Source organism: Bufo bufo, chromosome 6 (genome assembly GCF_905171765.1).
Source record: "Bufo bufo chromosome 6, aBufBuf1.1, whole genome shotgun sequence".
Classification (NCBI taxonomy): Eukaryota; Metazoa; Chordata; class Amphibia; order Anura; family Bufonidae; genus Bufo; species Bufo bufo.
In genome coordinates this window covers 248,174,637-248,191,203 of record NC_053394.1, presented here as the reverse complement: position 1 = coordinate 248,191,203, position 16,567 = coordinate 248,174,637, and the positions used below count along the sequence as shown (strand labels likewise).

The window sequence follows — 16,567 nt, the reverse complement described above, 5'->3', positions numbered from 1 at the left end:
ATAACTTGCGTGTGGGGTCAGGGTTCCCAGAAGTGGTAAAAAAGACACAGAGGTTGAGTAGGTCTGGTCTAGGGGTTCATGTAGATCCTTGGGGCTGCTTGTGTTGTGGATGGTGAGCAGAGAGTCATCAAACGTGGAAGTGTCATCTCGACTGGTGGTTTGGGCTGAGGAGAAGGAAGTGGGGGGAAAGTTGAGGGGACAGCCTTGAGGTAGATTTATGGGTACTGGGGATAATTGGCGGTCTCTTGGTGATATGGATAGGGGAGTGAAGAATATGGGAGTACCTGTGTTGGATTCCGGGTGGATGGAAAAGGAGTGTGGAAGTGTTGATGCGGCAGTGTCATCCTTATTGGATTGGCTGGGCGGGGTGTGGGTTGTGGCTGGGTTGGTTACTGGTCCAGACGGGGTTGGCTCTATAACTATTTTAGAAGATGAGGTTTGTAATTGTATTGGTGTCTGTGTGACCAAGGGGGTGGGTTGAGACAGAATAGGACGTTGAGGTTTGGATCTGGTTGATTGGTAATTTTTCAGACGTACACTTTGTTGTTTTTTGATGTTGCGTGAAGGGAGATCCCGTGCTGAGTCTAGCTTGGCTGTATGGTGCCGTCTCAATTGGGATGCGTTTAGTATTGGGGGGCCTGGAAAAGATGAGGTTTTCATTAGTCACATTCTTACTACTAGTGTAATTTCTACCAGTGTTTCTGTCCTTGTTTTTACTCAGCCAAAATTGAATGTTGTTAGTTCTAAAATCAGTTCTATCTCTTGAGTTTTGATGTTTAATTTTCAATTGTTTCACGTTCGTATTATAATAACCTACTGGTGATTTGTCTGTGATATTTGGTGTAATCCATATGTTTTTTTGTGCTTGTACAACTGGTCGGAGTGTGTCTTAATTTGGTGTTTGAGATCTCTGGCGCACTCTAACAGGTATTCTTTCCAGTCTTTTGTAAATCCTATGTCATTCAGAAAAGGGCTATTGAATCTAAACCTTAATCCACGTGGGATGAGGGATTCTTTTAGGTAAGTTTCCAAAAGAATCCAGTCCAGGTGGTGCTGTATCTCTTCCTTCAAACTGGACTTCATGCAAATATATACCCATAGATCTCTATATATCAAATTCCATATACAACTTTTAAAAGTACATATACATCTGTTTTTCACTATTTATTTTTTATTATATTTTTTTACTATCTCTGTTCCTTGTAGACTTGATAAAGGGGTCGTTAAGACCCCGAAATGCGTTGTTTCGTAATAAACTTTGTTGTATCCTGCATTGGGTTGTGGTTATGCGCCTTATGATCGTCTACTAGCTTTGTAGAAATAAGGCAGATCTATAAGTCCCTCCTATAGAGCCCCCAGTAGTAATAAGACACCTATCATGTCCCCTGGATTTATAATACCCATACAGTGCCCCCAGTATTTATACTGCCCCCTACTTTTACAATGTTCACCCTGAAGTTCCCCCAGTATTTATAATGCCCCCTGAAGAGCCCTAAGTATTTATATTTTCCCCTACTGTTATAATGCCCTGAAGTGCCCCCAGTTATTATACTGCCCCCTACTGTTATAATGCTCACCCTGAAGACCCCCAGTATTTATACTGCCCCCTACTGTTATAATGCTCACCCTGAAGTGCCCCCAGTATTTAAAATGCCCCCTCCAGTGCTCCTTGTAGTTAAATTCCTCCCTCTACCATACAGTCCCATGTAAATAATATCACACCATCTCTCCAGCCCCTTCCAATCTACAGCCCATGTGAATAACATCCCTCTCTGTCTACAACCCCCTCCAAAATACAGTCCCATGTAAATAATATCACCCCTCCTCAGCTGCCTCCAACATGCAATCCCATGTAAACATCACCCCCTCAACATTCAGTCCCATGTAAATAACATCACTCCCTCCCACAGCCACCTTCAACATACAGTCCCATGTAAATAACATCACTCCCTCCCACAGCCACCATCAACATACAGTCCCATGTAAATAACATCCCTCCCTTCAGCCCTAACATACAGTCCCGGTTAAATAACCACAATTCCCAGCATTGCTCTGCCTCTCCCTTCACTTACCTCTCCTCATGTAGCAGACCTCAGCACAGCTTCTTCCCCCAGGTCTTCTCCTCTTCACTGTCATCCTCTCCTGCACTGGTCACATGATGGTGACATCATCGCAGGTCCTTCTCAACCACTGCCTGTTTTACTGGTCACACGACCTGTGATGTCATCACAGGTCCTTTAGCTCTTCCAGTGCATTAGATTCAATTGTATTGCCATCCTGAAGATGGCAATACAGTTGTATCTATCTGGCAGGCAGGACATTCGGGGCCTGGGACAAAACATCAGGGGCCCAGGCCCCGAATGTTTTAACGCAATGCCCCTGCCAATGTGTGCCTTCCAGGGGCGTTGCTAGGGTCTGAAAACATCCGGGGCACAAGCCCATTGTATCACGCCCCTGTAAAGCCATGCCCCCACCCCATGCCCCTGTAAAGCCATGCCCCCACAGTAGTTATTAACCCCTTTCAGCAGTCCCCCCCATTCACAGTAGTTATTAACCCTTTTCAGCAGTCCTCCCTTCACAGTAGTTATTAACCCCTTTCAGCAGTCACCCCTTCAGTGAATGGAGGACTTCTGAAAGGGGTTAATAACTACTCTGAAGGGCCTAGCCGTCTGGGCAACCCTACAGATCATCCCCTCAGTAATCCGTATCCTGCAGTATCTGAACTTTAAATCAGCGCCCATCTCATTACTATCTTGACTTACACACTCAGCTCCAGTAACAGGCAGTGCGGGCGGCGTTCACTCACTGACGTCACGCGCCTGCGCTGCCTGGTGGGAGAAGCAGGCGTGTGACGTCAGTGAGCGAGCTCCGCCCGCACTGCATGTTTCCGGAGCTGAGTGTGTGAGATAGTAATGAGATCATGAGCACTGTTACTGTTTTAAAGTTCAGTTACTGCAGGATACGGATTAGGATGGCGGGGCTGCGCAGCGCAGGAGAGTCAGAACGGCCGGCCCTGCCAGCCAGGGGCATAGCTAGAACTGACTGGGCCCCACAGCAAAATTTTGTATGGGGCCCCCCCCCTCCATGACTATCTTGGCATCCTATATGTGCATATGTAAGGGAGAGTTCACATCACATTTTTGCCATCCGTTTGATGTTTACGTTGGAAAATGGGATACAAAAGCGCAGCACACTACGCTTTTGTATCCTGCAAAGTCTGTTAAAAAAAAAAACGTATACATTAACGTATCATTTTTTTTTATGGTGTCAGTCTGAGTCACCTGTTAACATATACATTTTATGTATACATTACCAGGGGTCAGCAACCTTCGGCACTCCAGCTGTTGTGAAACCACAATTCCCAGCATGTTCCATTAATTTCTATGGGAGTTATGAGAAGAGCAGAGCAATAATGCATGCTGGGAGTTGTAGTTTCACAACAGCTGGAGTGCCGTAGGTTGCCTACTCCTGCATTAGACAAATGGAAAAACGTGATGTGAAACCAGCCTTAGTGTGCCATGATAGTGCCAAGTGGCAAGCACTAGAGACGGAGAAGGGAGGCTGCAATGTACAGGGCACAGTATAGTATAGGGGGTACAGTACAGGGCAAGGGGGGGGACGCACAGTGCAGCATAGGGGGTACAATGCAGCATAGGGGGCACACTAAAGGGCAGGGGGGACAGTACAGCATAGCGGGCACAATACAGGGCAGGAGGCACACACCGTGCAGCATAGGGAGTACAGTACAAGGTTGGGGGCATACACAGTGCAGCATAGGGGGGCACAGTGCATTATAGGGGGTACAGTACAGGGCAGGAGCCACACACAGTGCAGCATAAGGGGCACAGTACAGGTCAGGAGCACACACACAGTGCAGCATAGGGCAGGGGGCAGAATAAAGTATGGGGGGCACAGTACAGGGCAGGGGGCAAAATACAGCATAGGGGGTACAGTACAGGGCAGGGGGTATACACAGTGCAGCATGGGGGGTACAGTACAGGGCAGGAGGCACACACAGTGCAGCATGGGGGGGTACAGTACAGGGCAGGGGGCAGAATACAGCCAAAACATGCACCTCAGATAAAGTATCACCATTCACATGTCCTACCTCAGGAGATGATAGTGGGCAAAAGGACCTTTCATGTGTCAGGAGCACATGATCAGTCACATGAGTGGGCGGAGTCAGGCTCCGGGCTGTGCAGGAGATCGTGTGGAAATGACTGCGCTGGCACGAAAGATAATCAAGACACTTGGTGTCAGGCTGCTGGGCGCCAGGCCCAGCGTTCGGGTGTCCGCTTGCTGAGCGGAGCGGAGGCTGAACGCTGCCAGACTGATGCATTCTGAGCGGATCCGCATCCACTCAGAATGCATTAGGGCAGTACGGATACATTGAACAATAATGGAAACTGCATGAAAAATCATCTTTACCATGATTTGACATCATTTTGTGGGGTCATGTAAATAGCGTGCACATTGTGATAATTTATTAAAGTGGTTCTCTGGGCTTCAGATATTGATAACCTATCCTCAACCCAAAATAGCTGATTAGTGGAGATTCTGGGTGTCGGCAGACCTCTCGGTACACTGTGTAGTGTTAAGGCCAGAATACTGCAGCTCAGCTTCCATTCAAGGGAATGGGAGCTGAGCTTCAGTACACTAGTACCAGAAAATGCAGTGTATAGAGCTTTCTGCGTCCGCTCTATACACTTAAGGGGTCATTTATCAATCTGAAATAGGCTTAAAATAGGCTTATTTCAGGCGCAGATTGCGGTGCAATCTTTGACTCCTCCCCGTTCCCGCCAGGTCTAAAATTGTGGGCGTGGATCGGGCGGGGAAGGGTACGGGCCTGCAGGCCCGTATTATTTACCATTTTCTACACCTGTTTTAGGCACTGAAAAAGGCCTAAATGTAACACAGAAAGGAAGCAGCCAGCACCACTAAATAACTTCGGCAGAACCACCGCCAGCTTATGGCTTTATTAAGACCGGCTTCTAAAACGCCGGGCTTAATAAATATGCCCCTTAGATTCTGGCTCTGTCACAGCCAGAAACAGCTGATTATTGGTAGGGTTGATGGGTGTTAGACTCCTACCAATCACATATTGATATCCTGAGAGTATTCATCAATATCTGAAGCCAGGAAAATCCCTATAATGACCACTTTCTTACATACACTATTTAAGAATAATCATAAATGCCCATTTTCTCCATGATTTTTATAATAACCCTATACAATCATCATATGATAAATGGTACTGCCTACAGTGGCATGCAAAAATTTGGGCACCCCAAAATCACTGCTACTTATAACAGTTAAGCAAGTTGGAGATTAAATGAGCTCCAAAAGGCATAAAGTTAAAGATGACACATTCCCTTTGTATTTTAAGCAAATAATGTTTTTTTTTTTAATCTTTCATCTACATTTTCAAAATAACAAAAAAGGAAAAGGGGTCGAAGCAAAACTTTGGGCACCCTGCATGTTAGTACCTAGTAGCATCCCCTTTGGCAGGTATCACAGCTTGTTAACACTTTTTGTAGCCAGCCAGCCAACAGTTTTTCAATTTTAGTTTGAGGGATTTTCATCCATTCTTCTTTGCAAAAGTCTTCCAGTTCTGTGAGATTCCTGGGCTGTCTTATATGCACTGCTCTTTTGAGGTCTAGCCATAGATTTTCAATGATATTCAGATCAGGGGACTGTGTGGGCCATGGTAAAACCTTCAGCTTGCACCTTTTGAGATATTCTACTGTAGTATTTTATGGTGTGTTTAGGATGATTATCCATTTGTAGAGGCCATCATCTTTTCAGCTTTTTATTTTACAGTTGGTGTTATGTTTGCTTCCAGAATTTGCTGGAATTTCATTGAATCCATTCTTCCCTCTACCCGTGAAATGTTCCCCATGCCATTGGCTGCAACACAACCCCAAACCATGATTCATCCACCTTTAAGAGTTGAAGAGGTGTCTTTTTAATAAAATAGATATTAGATATTATTTTGCAAACATCTGACGCTGAATTTTGTGGTGAGGACGTAGGAGAGATTTTCTTCTGATGAATCTTCCAGAAAGGCCATCTTTGTGCAGGTGTCGCTGACCAGTAAAACAATGTTCCTCAACTCCAGAGTCTGCTAAATCTTCCTGAAGATGTTTTGCAATCAAGCAGGGGTACTGATTTGCCTCTCTATCAAACCTACAAGCAGCTATCTGTTTTTCATGGTCTTCCAGACCTTCTCTTGACCTCTACTATTCCTGTTAACTGCCATTTCTTTATAAAATTTTGAGATGAGCAAATAGCAAGCAGAAAACTCTATGCTATCTTCTTATTGCCTTCTCCTGCTTTGTGGGCGTCAACCATTTTCATTTTAAGAGTGTTAGACAGCTGCTTAGAATAACCAATGGCTGCTGTTTTTGGGGGGTAAGGTTAGAGGAGTCTGGGTATTTATAAAGCTTGGAAAATTGCATCACCTGGCCTTTCCTAATGATACTTGTGAACAAACCTTAACCCTAACAGGCTATTTAAGGTCTGAAATATGGGTCAAAGTTTTCTGAACGCTCAAATCTCCTTGGGTTGCCATGCTTTTGCAAGGTACTCCTTTTCTTTTTTTCACCCTAAAATTTAAAAAAACCAAAATAGTACACTGATATTGCTTAACATGTTGAAAATTGTGTTTCTTCTTTAAATTTAAACTTTTTGGAGATGATTCCATCGTCAACTTGCTTGACTGTTCACAGTAACAGTCCAAATCCATGTGGCGCTTTAGTCCTCATAGCTAAACAACAGCATCAAGAGGATTATATTGCAACATTTCTCTGCAGCTGCAGCTTTGGCCACAAAACCACAATGGTTTGCATACTGAAAAACTGTTGGTTTCCTTGCAAAAAATGTGCAGCCAAAAAGAAGAACTGACAAACCACCCCAATTTGCAGTTTTTAGATGCCATGCAGCCGCACACCAACCAGAGCAGGTCTTTGTGGCTTCAACCTTCTTCTGGAGAAGAAAGAAAAATGTAGTGGACTATGTATGCAGCTTGATATTATATCCAGTATACTTGCTTTTGCATGTATATAATTTTTTCAAACTGATACTTGTGTTTGTTTTAACATTTATATATTCCTAAAGAATATATGCAGTATTATATACAATTTCTTATATTCCGGTCTGGTAGTAAACTTATATTCAAGGCTTTCTCTTTTGAATTTTCCAGTGGTTACCACTGCAGTCTGGGCTCCAGGCCATTGTCCGGTATCAGGGAGCGCTTGGACTAGAGATCTCATCCAAAATTGATGTCAGCATTTGGGATCAGCAGGCAAAAAGTAACATCAATGCCAAGTATGATTCATGTTATGACGGTTCGTCTATGTTTTTATAGATTTATGTGAAGGTAACAGTAACGGATAATAGACAGCGACTACAAAGGACATGTTTCAACCTGAAGAACCAGGTGCATCTGTGCATCACACACATCCCAATAATTAATAATGAGGATAGAAAAACTTGCTGCTAGGTTCTCTCTATGATTAGAGCTGGTCTTTGGAGGTCAGAGCAGAAAGACATCCTGTGATCAGCTTAGAAGGTTGTCCAGGCTACAGATATTGATGACCTGTCGTTTGGGGGTCTGACACCCAGCACCCACACCAGTCAGCTGTTTGAGGCAGAAGACTCTGTACACTGTGTAGTTTCTGAACTATTTTAATGGCAACTCACCTGCATTATCTCTGCATGGCTAATACACAGCTTATGGAGCTGTCTGCTTCCAGGTCTGGCTGATTGGTGAAATGCGGGCTGTCAGATTCCAAATGATCGGATATTGATGAGGGAATACTTCTAACAAAAAGATTGTCCTACGACTCCATTCAAAAGACAGATTTATTATCATGTCTATTGGGTGTAGCTGCAGTCAATGCAACCGTAGCAGATGCTTTATGACCTAGGGAATGGGTGAAGCAAAAGCCTTGTTCCTTTTTTGTTTGGAAAAACACTGGTGACCTTTTTCTTTTTTTGGGTGGAGAGGGGGCAACAAGCTACTCTGCCTTGGCCTGGGCATTTGAATACAGTGCTAGGACAGCAACCTGAAGGAAAGTCTAGCAATTTCATAGATTACTATGGCCCCTACACATTTTTAACAGGCCGGAGGATTGTGTAGTTGGACACCCAATAAGGAGAAACTAAAGTTGTTTAAAACTACATAAAATATCTAGAAAGGAGGAAAAAGTATGTTGCATACTGAAAATGGTTTTCTAGTTTGCTCTTTTCCACAAGAGGGCACCATTGCTGCATCCGTAGAACTTTTTCCTCTAACACTATGTATTAAATCGAGAGGAGCTGTAAATTAACATGCTGTTTTAGATGATCTTTGTGAGATTTAAACTTGAAAGTGAACCCATTAACTCACCAGTCTCTGCGTGATGTTTTATCTTATTAAATAATGTGTCACATCTTTGTAATATATATATCATTGTGAAAGCCGGGGATAGGATAATGTTGACAGGCTGAGAGAAACTTAAGATGAGTGCTAGGACTAAAGGCAGGGGATCAGATGAAATATTCTCTGCTTGTACTTTATGGTACCAAAAACCTCCTCAAGTTATTAAAAATACACCAGACCTACATTTAACACTACCATGTTAGCTGGGATAATATATGCATGCATAAGAATATAGGAATGGAGGGGGGTGCATAAAACAAGGGTGGAACTGTTTTCTGATCATGTACAACATCTTTATTCCTATTTTAGGGCCAAAAAAGCTCTTTATGTTGCTCCTCTAGTTTCCTTGAAGGCCTCAATAGGGGGCAGGGTCCCTGGATCAGTGGGTGCTGCCAGCATTCAGACCCCCCTTTAATCTAGCATTTAGCACTTTGTTTTAGCAGATAGATGATGCGTCTGACTGCAATATCTGCAAAAACTGCAAAAACAGTATTGAAAAGTGACACATTTTTTCCAACAAATACCATGCATAATAGGGTTGTGGGTGTGGCATAAAAGGGTCACCTAGAGATGTTTAAGGGCTTTAAGTTTTAGAAAATAAATCTCATTCATCCTATAATGAGAATCTTTACAATGTTATACAATATTGTCAATAGCCTTCAACAGAGGTTTACATTTCTAAAGTCTCTTTTCCTGTGTATAAAAAAAAATCCATTCTGATCAGTTTGAATTCCATTTTTCATCCTAGAGCTGGTCTTCTCCTTGACTTCACAACAGAAATGGATACCTCCTTCTTCCATATATCTGTGAAGGCCGAGGCTGATGCAGAAACCTCTATAAATTTGGATTCAATAATGCAGTTTACAGGCTTTCCGATGCAGATGTGCCTTGAATTACGACAGGATAACATGCCTTACAGGTAGTGTAAAGGTCGAACTAATAGCAGCAGCCCCATTTTGCGAGCACCTGTCTATGAAGGATGCAGCAGTAGGGTAAATGCGCAAGGTGCATGTTATCAATGTATTTTTGTGTAATACAGTACCAAATAAGTAGATAAGATTTGATTTTCTAAATCTTTTGTCCAATGTGCAGACATTTTCCAAACTGATGTCTTTGCTGTCTAATTATATGTTTCAGTGCAAACCTAGTCATAGATGTAACACATTCCAAAGGTATTCCTCTATTTTTCAAAATTTTAAAGAGCATATGTAACCATTATCAACCCTATTAAACCAGGCATACTGCTGGTAAAGTTCATCATGGTGAGTGTATTGACCCCTCTCTTGCTGCAATTGGATGTTCCATTGCCGAGAAATTCATGCTTTTTATTATGCTAATTAGATGCTTAGAGAACTGGGGAGTATGCCTAGCCCCTCGAAGCAATGCTTAACCTTTGTCTCTTGCCCGTTGCCATTCCCTCTCCTGCACCGATTGTCTGACCCTGAAATCTCGTACATGCGAGATTGATAGTACAACTGGCGAATGCACAGTTGATCTCATTTGGTTGTCGCCACTCCAAGGTCTAAACTGTGCATTTGCTGACTGTAGTGTTGCCGGCGCATGAATAAGATTTCAAGGCCAGGTAATGGAGAAGTAAGATGCCTGCCCCTGTCAATCGATGGGGGAGAGGGAGTGGCAACAGGGGAGAGGAGGAGGTGAAGCAGTGCTCCTAGGTGCTAGTTTAGTGTCTTGGTGCTCCGAGCATACCATTAACTTAATAATAAAAATATACATTTCTCTGAAATGCAACATCCAAATGCAGCAAGAGAGGAGTTGTTATCTTCATCATGATCAACCCTACCAGACAGTATGCCTAGCTTAATATGGTTGATCATGATGAGAGATGCTCTGTAATTATTGTCAGCACACTTTGATTATGCCACAGCTACAAAAATCCAATTTCTTTGATGCTACACACATAAAAGCATTCCCCTAAACCATTAATGTATGATGTTCCTTTAAGTCTTACAGCCGCTTTATAGATAATGGTTATAAAATAATAATATTTGTAATAAATGCCTTGAATCAAGACCAAAATGTCACTTTTATCTTTTGCATTATTTACCTATCCTCCAGTTTTCCCTGTTGTAATAGCCACCAAGAATTATACCTCCCCAGACATAATATGACTCATGCTCCTATTAGACTGCTGATAAGACACCAATAGTCTGCTTTATCACAACAGTCATCACAAGAGCTGGTAACGTTTATAGAGAACGGCATATCTCTGCTTTCTATAGCAACTATTTCAAGCCAGTATCTGAGAATTCAGCTGTAAAATGTATAATATACAAAACACAAAGTCAATAGGTATATTATGTGGGTATCCAGATCCCTGCTGGAGAAAGTAGATTTGACATGTCATATTTTTCATATCTGACTCTAGCTTGGTCCATAGGGTCAGTTTCTTATCTATGGTGTTATAGCCAGTTTCAACCATAAGTGCTCTGCGCAGTACCTTCTATTGATGTTCCACCATTTGGAGTGCCATATAATGCCCAACTAACACAGTGTACAACTGGCTCAACTATAATGTGCCTAAATAACACTGCCAGAGAGTTGCTTAGAGAACACCATACAATCATTAAACTAAGAAAGGGAATGAAGCTGCATCCAGTGCAGTGTGGAATCGGGGTGCAACATACCTCCCAACTGCGTGGACCGCAGCAGTTTTTTTTCATACTAGGCCTCACCTCTATCCAAGAACCAGGAACCTAGCTAGTGAGCCCAAACAAGACTATCACTGTCACTGGTATATGGCCAGGAAGGGATTTAAATAGAGCGCCGGGTCCCAGAATCAGAACCTGATAGGTCATGACTTGGCGCTCCATTAGTCAGAAACACTAGCACACAGAAATAGAGCAGCTGAGCAATCATCCCACTACTAATCTCTCCCAGCACATGCCCGCTGGGGGGAGGAAGAGCATTGCATCCTGTTGGTAAGGATGCTGTCGCGTCCCCTGGGTGCGTGGCTTAGCAGCACGTCTCTTTCAACACAGAAGCTGGAGATCTCGCCGCTGGAGCCCAGACAGGTAAGTTTGTGACAAGGTGAGTAACACTTTCCATCTGACCACTCACTTTGGACAGCCCCTTTAAAGTACTGTAGTGATATCATAGCACAAGTGTAATAGGCAGAGTGATAAAATTAAAGGTAAGGGATACAGTAATATTACAGTAAAGAGAAATGACTATTCCATTCCTTTTCCCTGCATTATGTTACTCCAGACTTGCCACTGGGCAGGTAGTGAAGCACATTCCAATACACTTGAATGGGCTGCACTGCAGTTCTATGAACAGTACTAGGTCTGCAGTGAAGAAGCCCTACGCTATGGGAAATAAAGATTAGATTAATTGCTTATTTTAATAATAAAGCGTGCACAGTCATGTCCTGCTAGATTAACCAGAATTCAACAAATTGTTAATAAAAAAATGTAAATGGTCCATATTGCAATTACCTGACTTTCTTCAACTTTTTTTTTTTTTGGCAGAGAAACCTACATTCTTGCAGAAACATTTGCAGCGAGCAACACAACACGTACCGTAAGGAAAAGAAGAACATCGATTCTGTGGGGGCGAGAATTTCCCTTTCATAATGCAAACTCTGAAATGTGTAGGACAATGAAGGATGCTGAGGATATAAGCACTGTTCTCTGACAGCAGCAGGCACCTATTCTGAGGAGCGATACTAATTACCAGAGCTGTGGACTCAACTTGTCACACTGACGACTATGTAATCTGAGGAGGTCAATAAAATCAATTTGGAATGGAAATCAGTTTGTACAAGTGCTCTTCATAATGCAGATAGTCATGGTACATTAAACAGAAATGTTTAGTGTTCCAAACCGCAGAAGGTGAAAAGCAAGGTGTGCTGTTTCCAAGACTCCCAGAGCCGTCCTATTGTGCAGATAATAACTCTGTCCCCTATCGGAGCACAAGCCACTTATTGTTAAGCTGGGGCTATGCACAATTCTTTTACATGCAATTTTCCAGAGACGGAGATGTGGCAAAAAAAAAAAGAGTTGGGTATTAGTTTGCTTTCACATGACTGGAATAAATGCACATTTTAGCTCAATTCCGGGATCTCCCACAGTTTCAATTGTCGCTGTTGCACTACAAAAATTGTGTGTGGCCCCAACTGAAAGGTAACGTATTTTTTAGATACTTCTTGTGCAAAAGAAATACTCCAATAATTTGCATATTAAAATTATGTACACTATGATTCGATATAAAAAGAATTAATGACTCATGTTTGTGACCTATTTGTTCTACCACACAAATAACCTCCTCTTAGACTGTAGTAAACCAGTTAAAGGGGTTGTCCGGGTTCAGAGCTGTCAGTGGGTACTAGATGTGCCCAATTAAAGGAATGGGTACCAGATAATATTTGGTTGCTCTGACTTCTCCAAAGCAAGCTATCAGTTCTTACTCTTTGGAGTAGTAGTCATATTCGTCTATCATCCATATATCCTAATACATCATATGAAAATGGGCCAGCTCCTTAAAGGGAGTTTGTTTGATATAATTAGTGTACAAAGCCCGGCAGGGCATGATTAATGGTTGCAGGAGCCCAAATCCGCCTCTGGCAAGTGCCCAAGCCCACCTCCTGTCTGCCTCCTCCTTTGCAATGTCACTATTTGCACATCCTCCTTTGCAATGTCACTATTTGCACAAAACGCTGCTAACCTGGGAATCATGTGTCTTGCCAAAATCTGGAGTATGTGCAGAGCAGTTGAGTTTTGTGCAGATCGTGACATCACAGAGAGGGGAAAGATATGAAGGAGCAAGGGGGGGCACTGGGAACTAGAGTAGAGGCGACTTGGGCTCTTCATGGAGGCGGGTTTGGCCTACCTGGGCACTTGGAAGGCTAATTAGCATATCACACAAACTTCATTTTCTGCTGATTGGAAACAGCGCAATCCCTAACAGTAAAGTTGTGATGATGGTAAACTGAACCAGAATGTATTGTAATTTGTTACATACACTGGAAAAAGATGGAAAATTCCCTTAAAGGCAAAAAAGAGAAATTAGTTCCTGCCAGTCCATCAGCACCACAATCTCGATCAAATCATGTAAACCAAATTAATAGTAGGATATAATTCCCATTTTAAAAACCATCCTTCATGACAGCACTACAGGAGCAGTACTAAATAAATAGCTCAGGAAGAAAACATCAAGTCTGTGATGCTTGAAGAAGGTTTCACCACTTTGCAGCCCTGTAAATCTGAACATGAGAAAACATTTGGCCCAGGATGCTGCTACGGTTGTATGGTCATAAATTGCAAACTTGACATATATTCTTGGATTTTCTAAACTTTTTGGTTTGTTGATTTTAACCTCTTTGCAATGGTAAACTTGGAATCTTAATTTTATGTGTTCTTTAACCCAGTCATGCGAATAACCCCATGGACTTAATTTGTCTCTGAAAGTGACCGTGTCATGGTCTTACAAATACAGCTGTCACAAGTCTGTTTTTCGCTATAAATGTAGCTTATACACTTACCGGTCCATTGCTTAATTCTTGAGAAGTACTTTTAATCTATATGCAGATGAGTAGTAAAGTGCACTAAGGGTGGGCCAAGCAACTTTGTGGAACCTTTCTCACCCTTCTTCCGCTGCCAGCCCCTTGCTCTCTTTCTTGATTGAGAGGGCCAGGTTTCTGCAAATTTATCTTGCAAGAACAGGTCTATCAAGAAGGAGAGGTAGGGCTGGCAGAGAAAACAGGAAGAACAAGGGTGCACAGAATGGCTTTAACCCACCCTTGGTGCATTTAACTGCTCATACATTTTGAGAAAAGATTTTTAGCCCTAGATAAGTTAAATGCAAGAATGGAAAAATACTGCAAAGGTGTCTATAACCTTTTAGTGTCAATGTTGAAATAGAGCAGCACAAGGACCCAACAGGACTACATATAAGTTCAAGGGAGGAACAAGTCCAAATCTAAGTAGACAGACGATGTAAACAATTTTTAGCTCGACTGAAGCTCCACACTAATAAATAACATATGAATCCCCCTGCTTTTTCAGCATCTCCCTTTCAAGTTCCAGACAGATTTCAGATTTGTTTTAGATGCTGAACACTCTGGTATATAAGGGAACTTTGATATAGATCTTCGTATTTTTTAATTTTTTTTTAGAACTAGAAACCAGCTCCACCTGGGCCAAAAGGGAGAATAAGTTTACCTGTGAACTAAGCAGATCAGAGGACACATGGAAAAATGCAGATGCTAGTGCTAGGATTCAGGATGTCCGCTTCTAGTATTTTGTCCAGTTCTAAGAACTAAATACATAGCTACCTTGAATTGTATAGAATGAACCTTATTTTAGAGAGTGTGTTCCTACAAGCCTTGAGCCACAGTGCTCATCTAGTGGAGTTAGATAAGACCACATTACTGGCTGCAGATCTTACAGATTGAGCTGAAGTATCAGAAGAGAAAGATATTCAAAAAGTTAATGAGATGAGCTGATGCCTGCCAGAATTTCTTCAGGAGGCTGCCTGCCTTCCTGTCCTTGAGATCTCTTGATTGTGGAGACTTTGAAGGGATTAGATATCTTTTAAAGTAACTTAGCGATGTAATGTTAATTTTTGGAGTTAAACGGAAATCAATTTTTTTAAGGGGTTTTCTGAGACTTTGCAACTGATGACCTATTCTCTTGGCCCCCTCGCCAATAAGCTGTTTGAGAAGGTATAAGCAATCCAGTGAGCACTGTGGCCTTCTCTCAGCTTTTCCTAGGCCAGTGAGGACACTTTTATAGGTCACCTGGCCTAGGAGCAGCTCAGCCCTATAGGATTGAATAGGGCTAAGCGCGATACCAAGCACAGCTGCTATACAATGTACGGTCCTGTGCATGGTGAACACGGAGAAAACCATGGCACTCATAGGAGCGCCATGCCTTCTCAAACAGCTGATCTGCGAAAGGTCACGGGTGTCAGACTCCCACTGATCAGATACTGATGACCTTACCAGTTATAAAATCTTGGAAAACCATTTAATAATAATAATGGGTCTTTTCTCTGCATCTTCTCATTCTACATAGATAAGTATATATTTTTTTAATTTCATTAACAGGGAAGACCTTCTTCTTTGCACATTTCTTCTGTAGAAACAGGAATAACACGAGAGAGAGAGAGAGAGAGAGGTATTGGAATGGGCCTTTGGTATGTCCAAGGGGTTTTCCAGGACTAATGTGAAATGACCACCTTTACCTGTTAATGAGCTATGCTTAGCATAGGTCATCAATATCTGGGAGTCATACCTACCACTGGTCAAACCCCCCACCATTTTCACTTGAATATAAGCAGCACTGCCTTAACCAGACATGGCCACTACACAGTTTAAAAAGATGTACAGTTCTGGGGCCTGGTTGTGGTGCTTCAGCTAGATTGGTTGCTGTGCTAGGAGTGGGGCCCCCAAAGATGTGATATTGATGATGTATCCTCAAGATAGGTCATCCATAGATAGTACTGTAAAACCCTTTAAGTTTGGTGACACTGCAATGTTTGTATCTATCTATATATATATATATATATATATATATATATATATAAAGGAGACTACAGATATATTTCAAACTGCCATATGTAACATAGTGACATCATTTATAAGACTGAAAAAAGACATCTGTCCATCCTGTTCAAAGATCCTCATCAGATGGAAGCCAATTGTCCTCATTATAGGGGGGAAATCCTTCCTGACTCCTATCAGGCAATCAGAATCAAAGTGTCTCGCTTCGGTGTGGGAGAGAAACCCCACACCGAGCATAAGAGGGAAGGGGGGACAAGGAATCAGGCCTAAGAACTAGGGAAGGAAGATGAACACCTCCTAGTAAAACCCTAAACCAAATCCTGACTGTCTACCAGTATAAAAAGATCCCAGAGGTAGGTGTGTTCATACGCAGGAATACCTAGATTCCTTTCTAGCCCTATAGGACCCTGGTACGGGGACGAGACTATCTGTTCCTCCAAAAGGAAGGACAAATAAGTGACTTAACCAAATGTGTGGCCGGTCACACCAAATATATAAATATGGCCCCCAACTTATGAATAGCAATAAATTGAATAATGTGAAAACCTTAAAACAATCTTTAATTCATCATGTATTAAAATAATAGGCCCAAAAATTAGTCAAACAAAACTACCTAAAAAGAT

The 16,567-nt window shown here is 42.3% G+C and overlaps 1 protein-coding gene across 1 annotated transcript in view; it reads left to right on the top strand.

Moving 5' to 3' along the window:
• Positions 1-12,670, top strand: part of LOC121003681 (microsomal triglyceride transfer protein-like) — an 86,352-nt gene extending 73,682 nt beyond the window's left edge. The window contains exons 16-18 of the mRNA XM_040435549.1: positions 7,202-7,326; positions 9,171-9,341; positions 11,911-12,670. Coding sequence (XP_040291483.1) covers positions 7,202-7,326; positions 9,171-9,341; positions 11,911-12,076 — 462 coding nt within the window. The 3' untranslated portion in view covers positions 12,077-12,670. The remainder of the gene's footprint in view (positions 1-7,201; positions 7,327-9,170; positions 9,342-11,910) is intronic.
• The last annotated feature ends 3,897 nt before the right edge of the window (positions 12,671-16,567 follow it).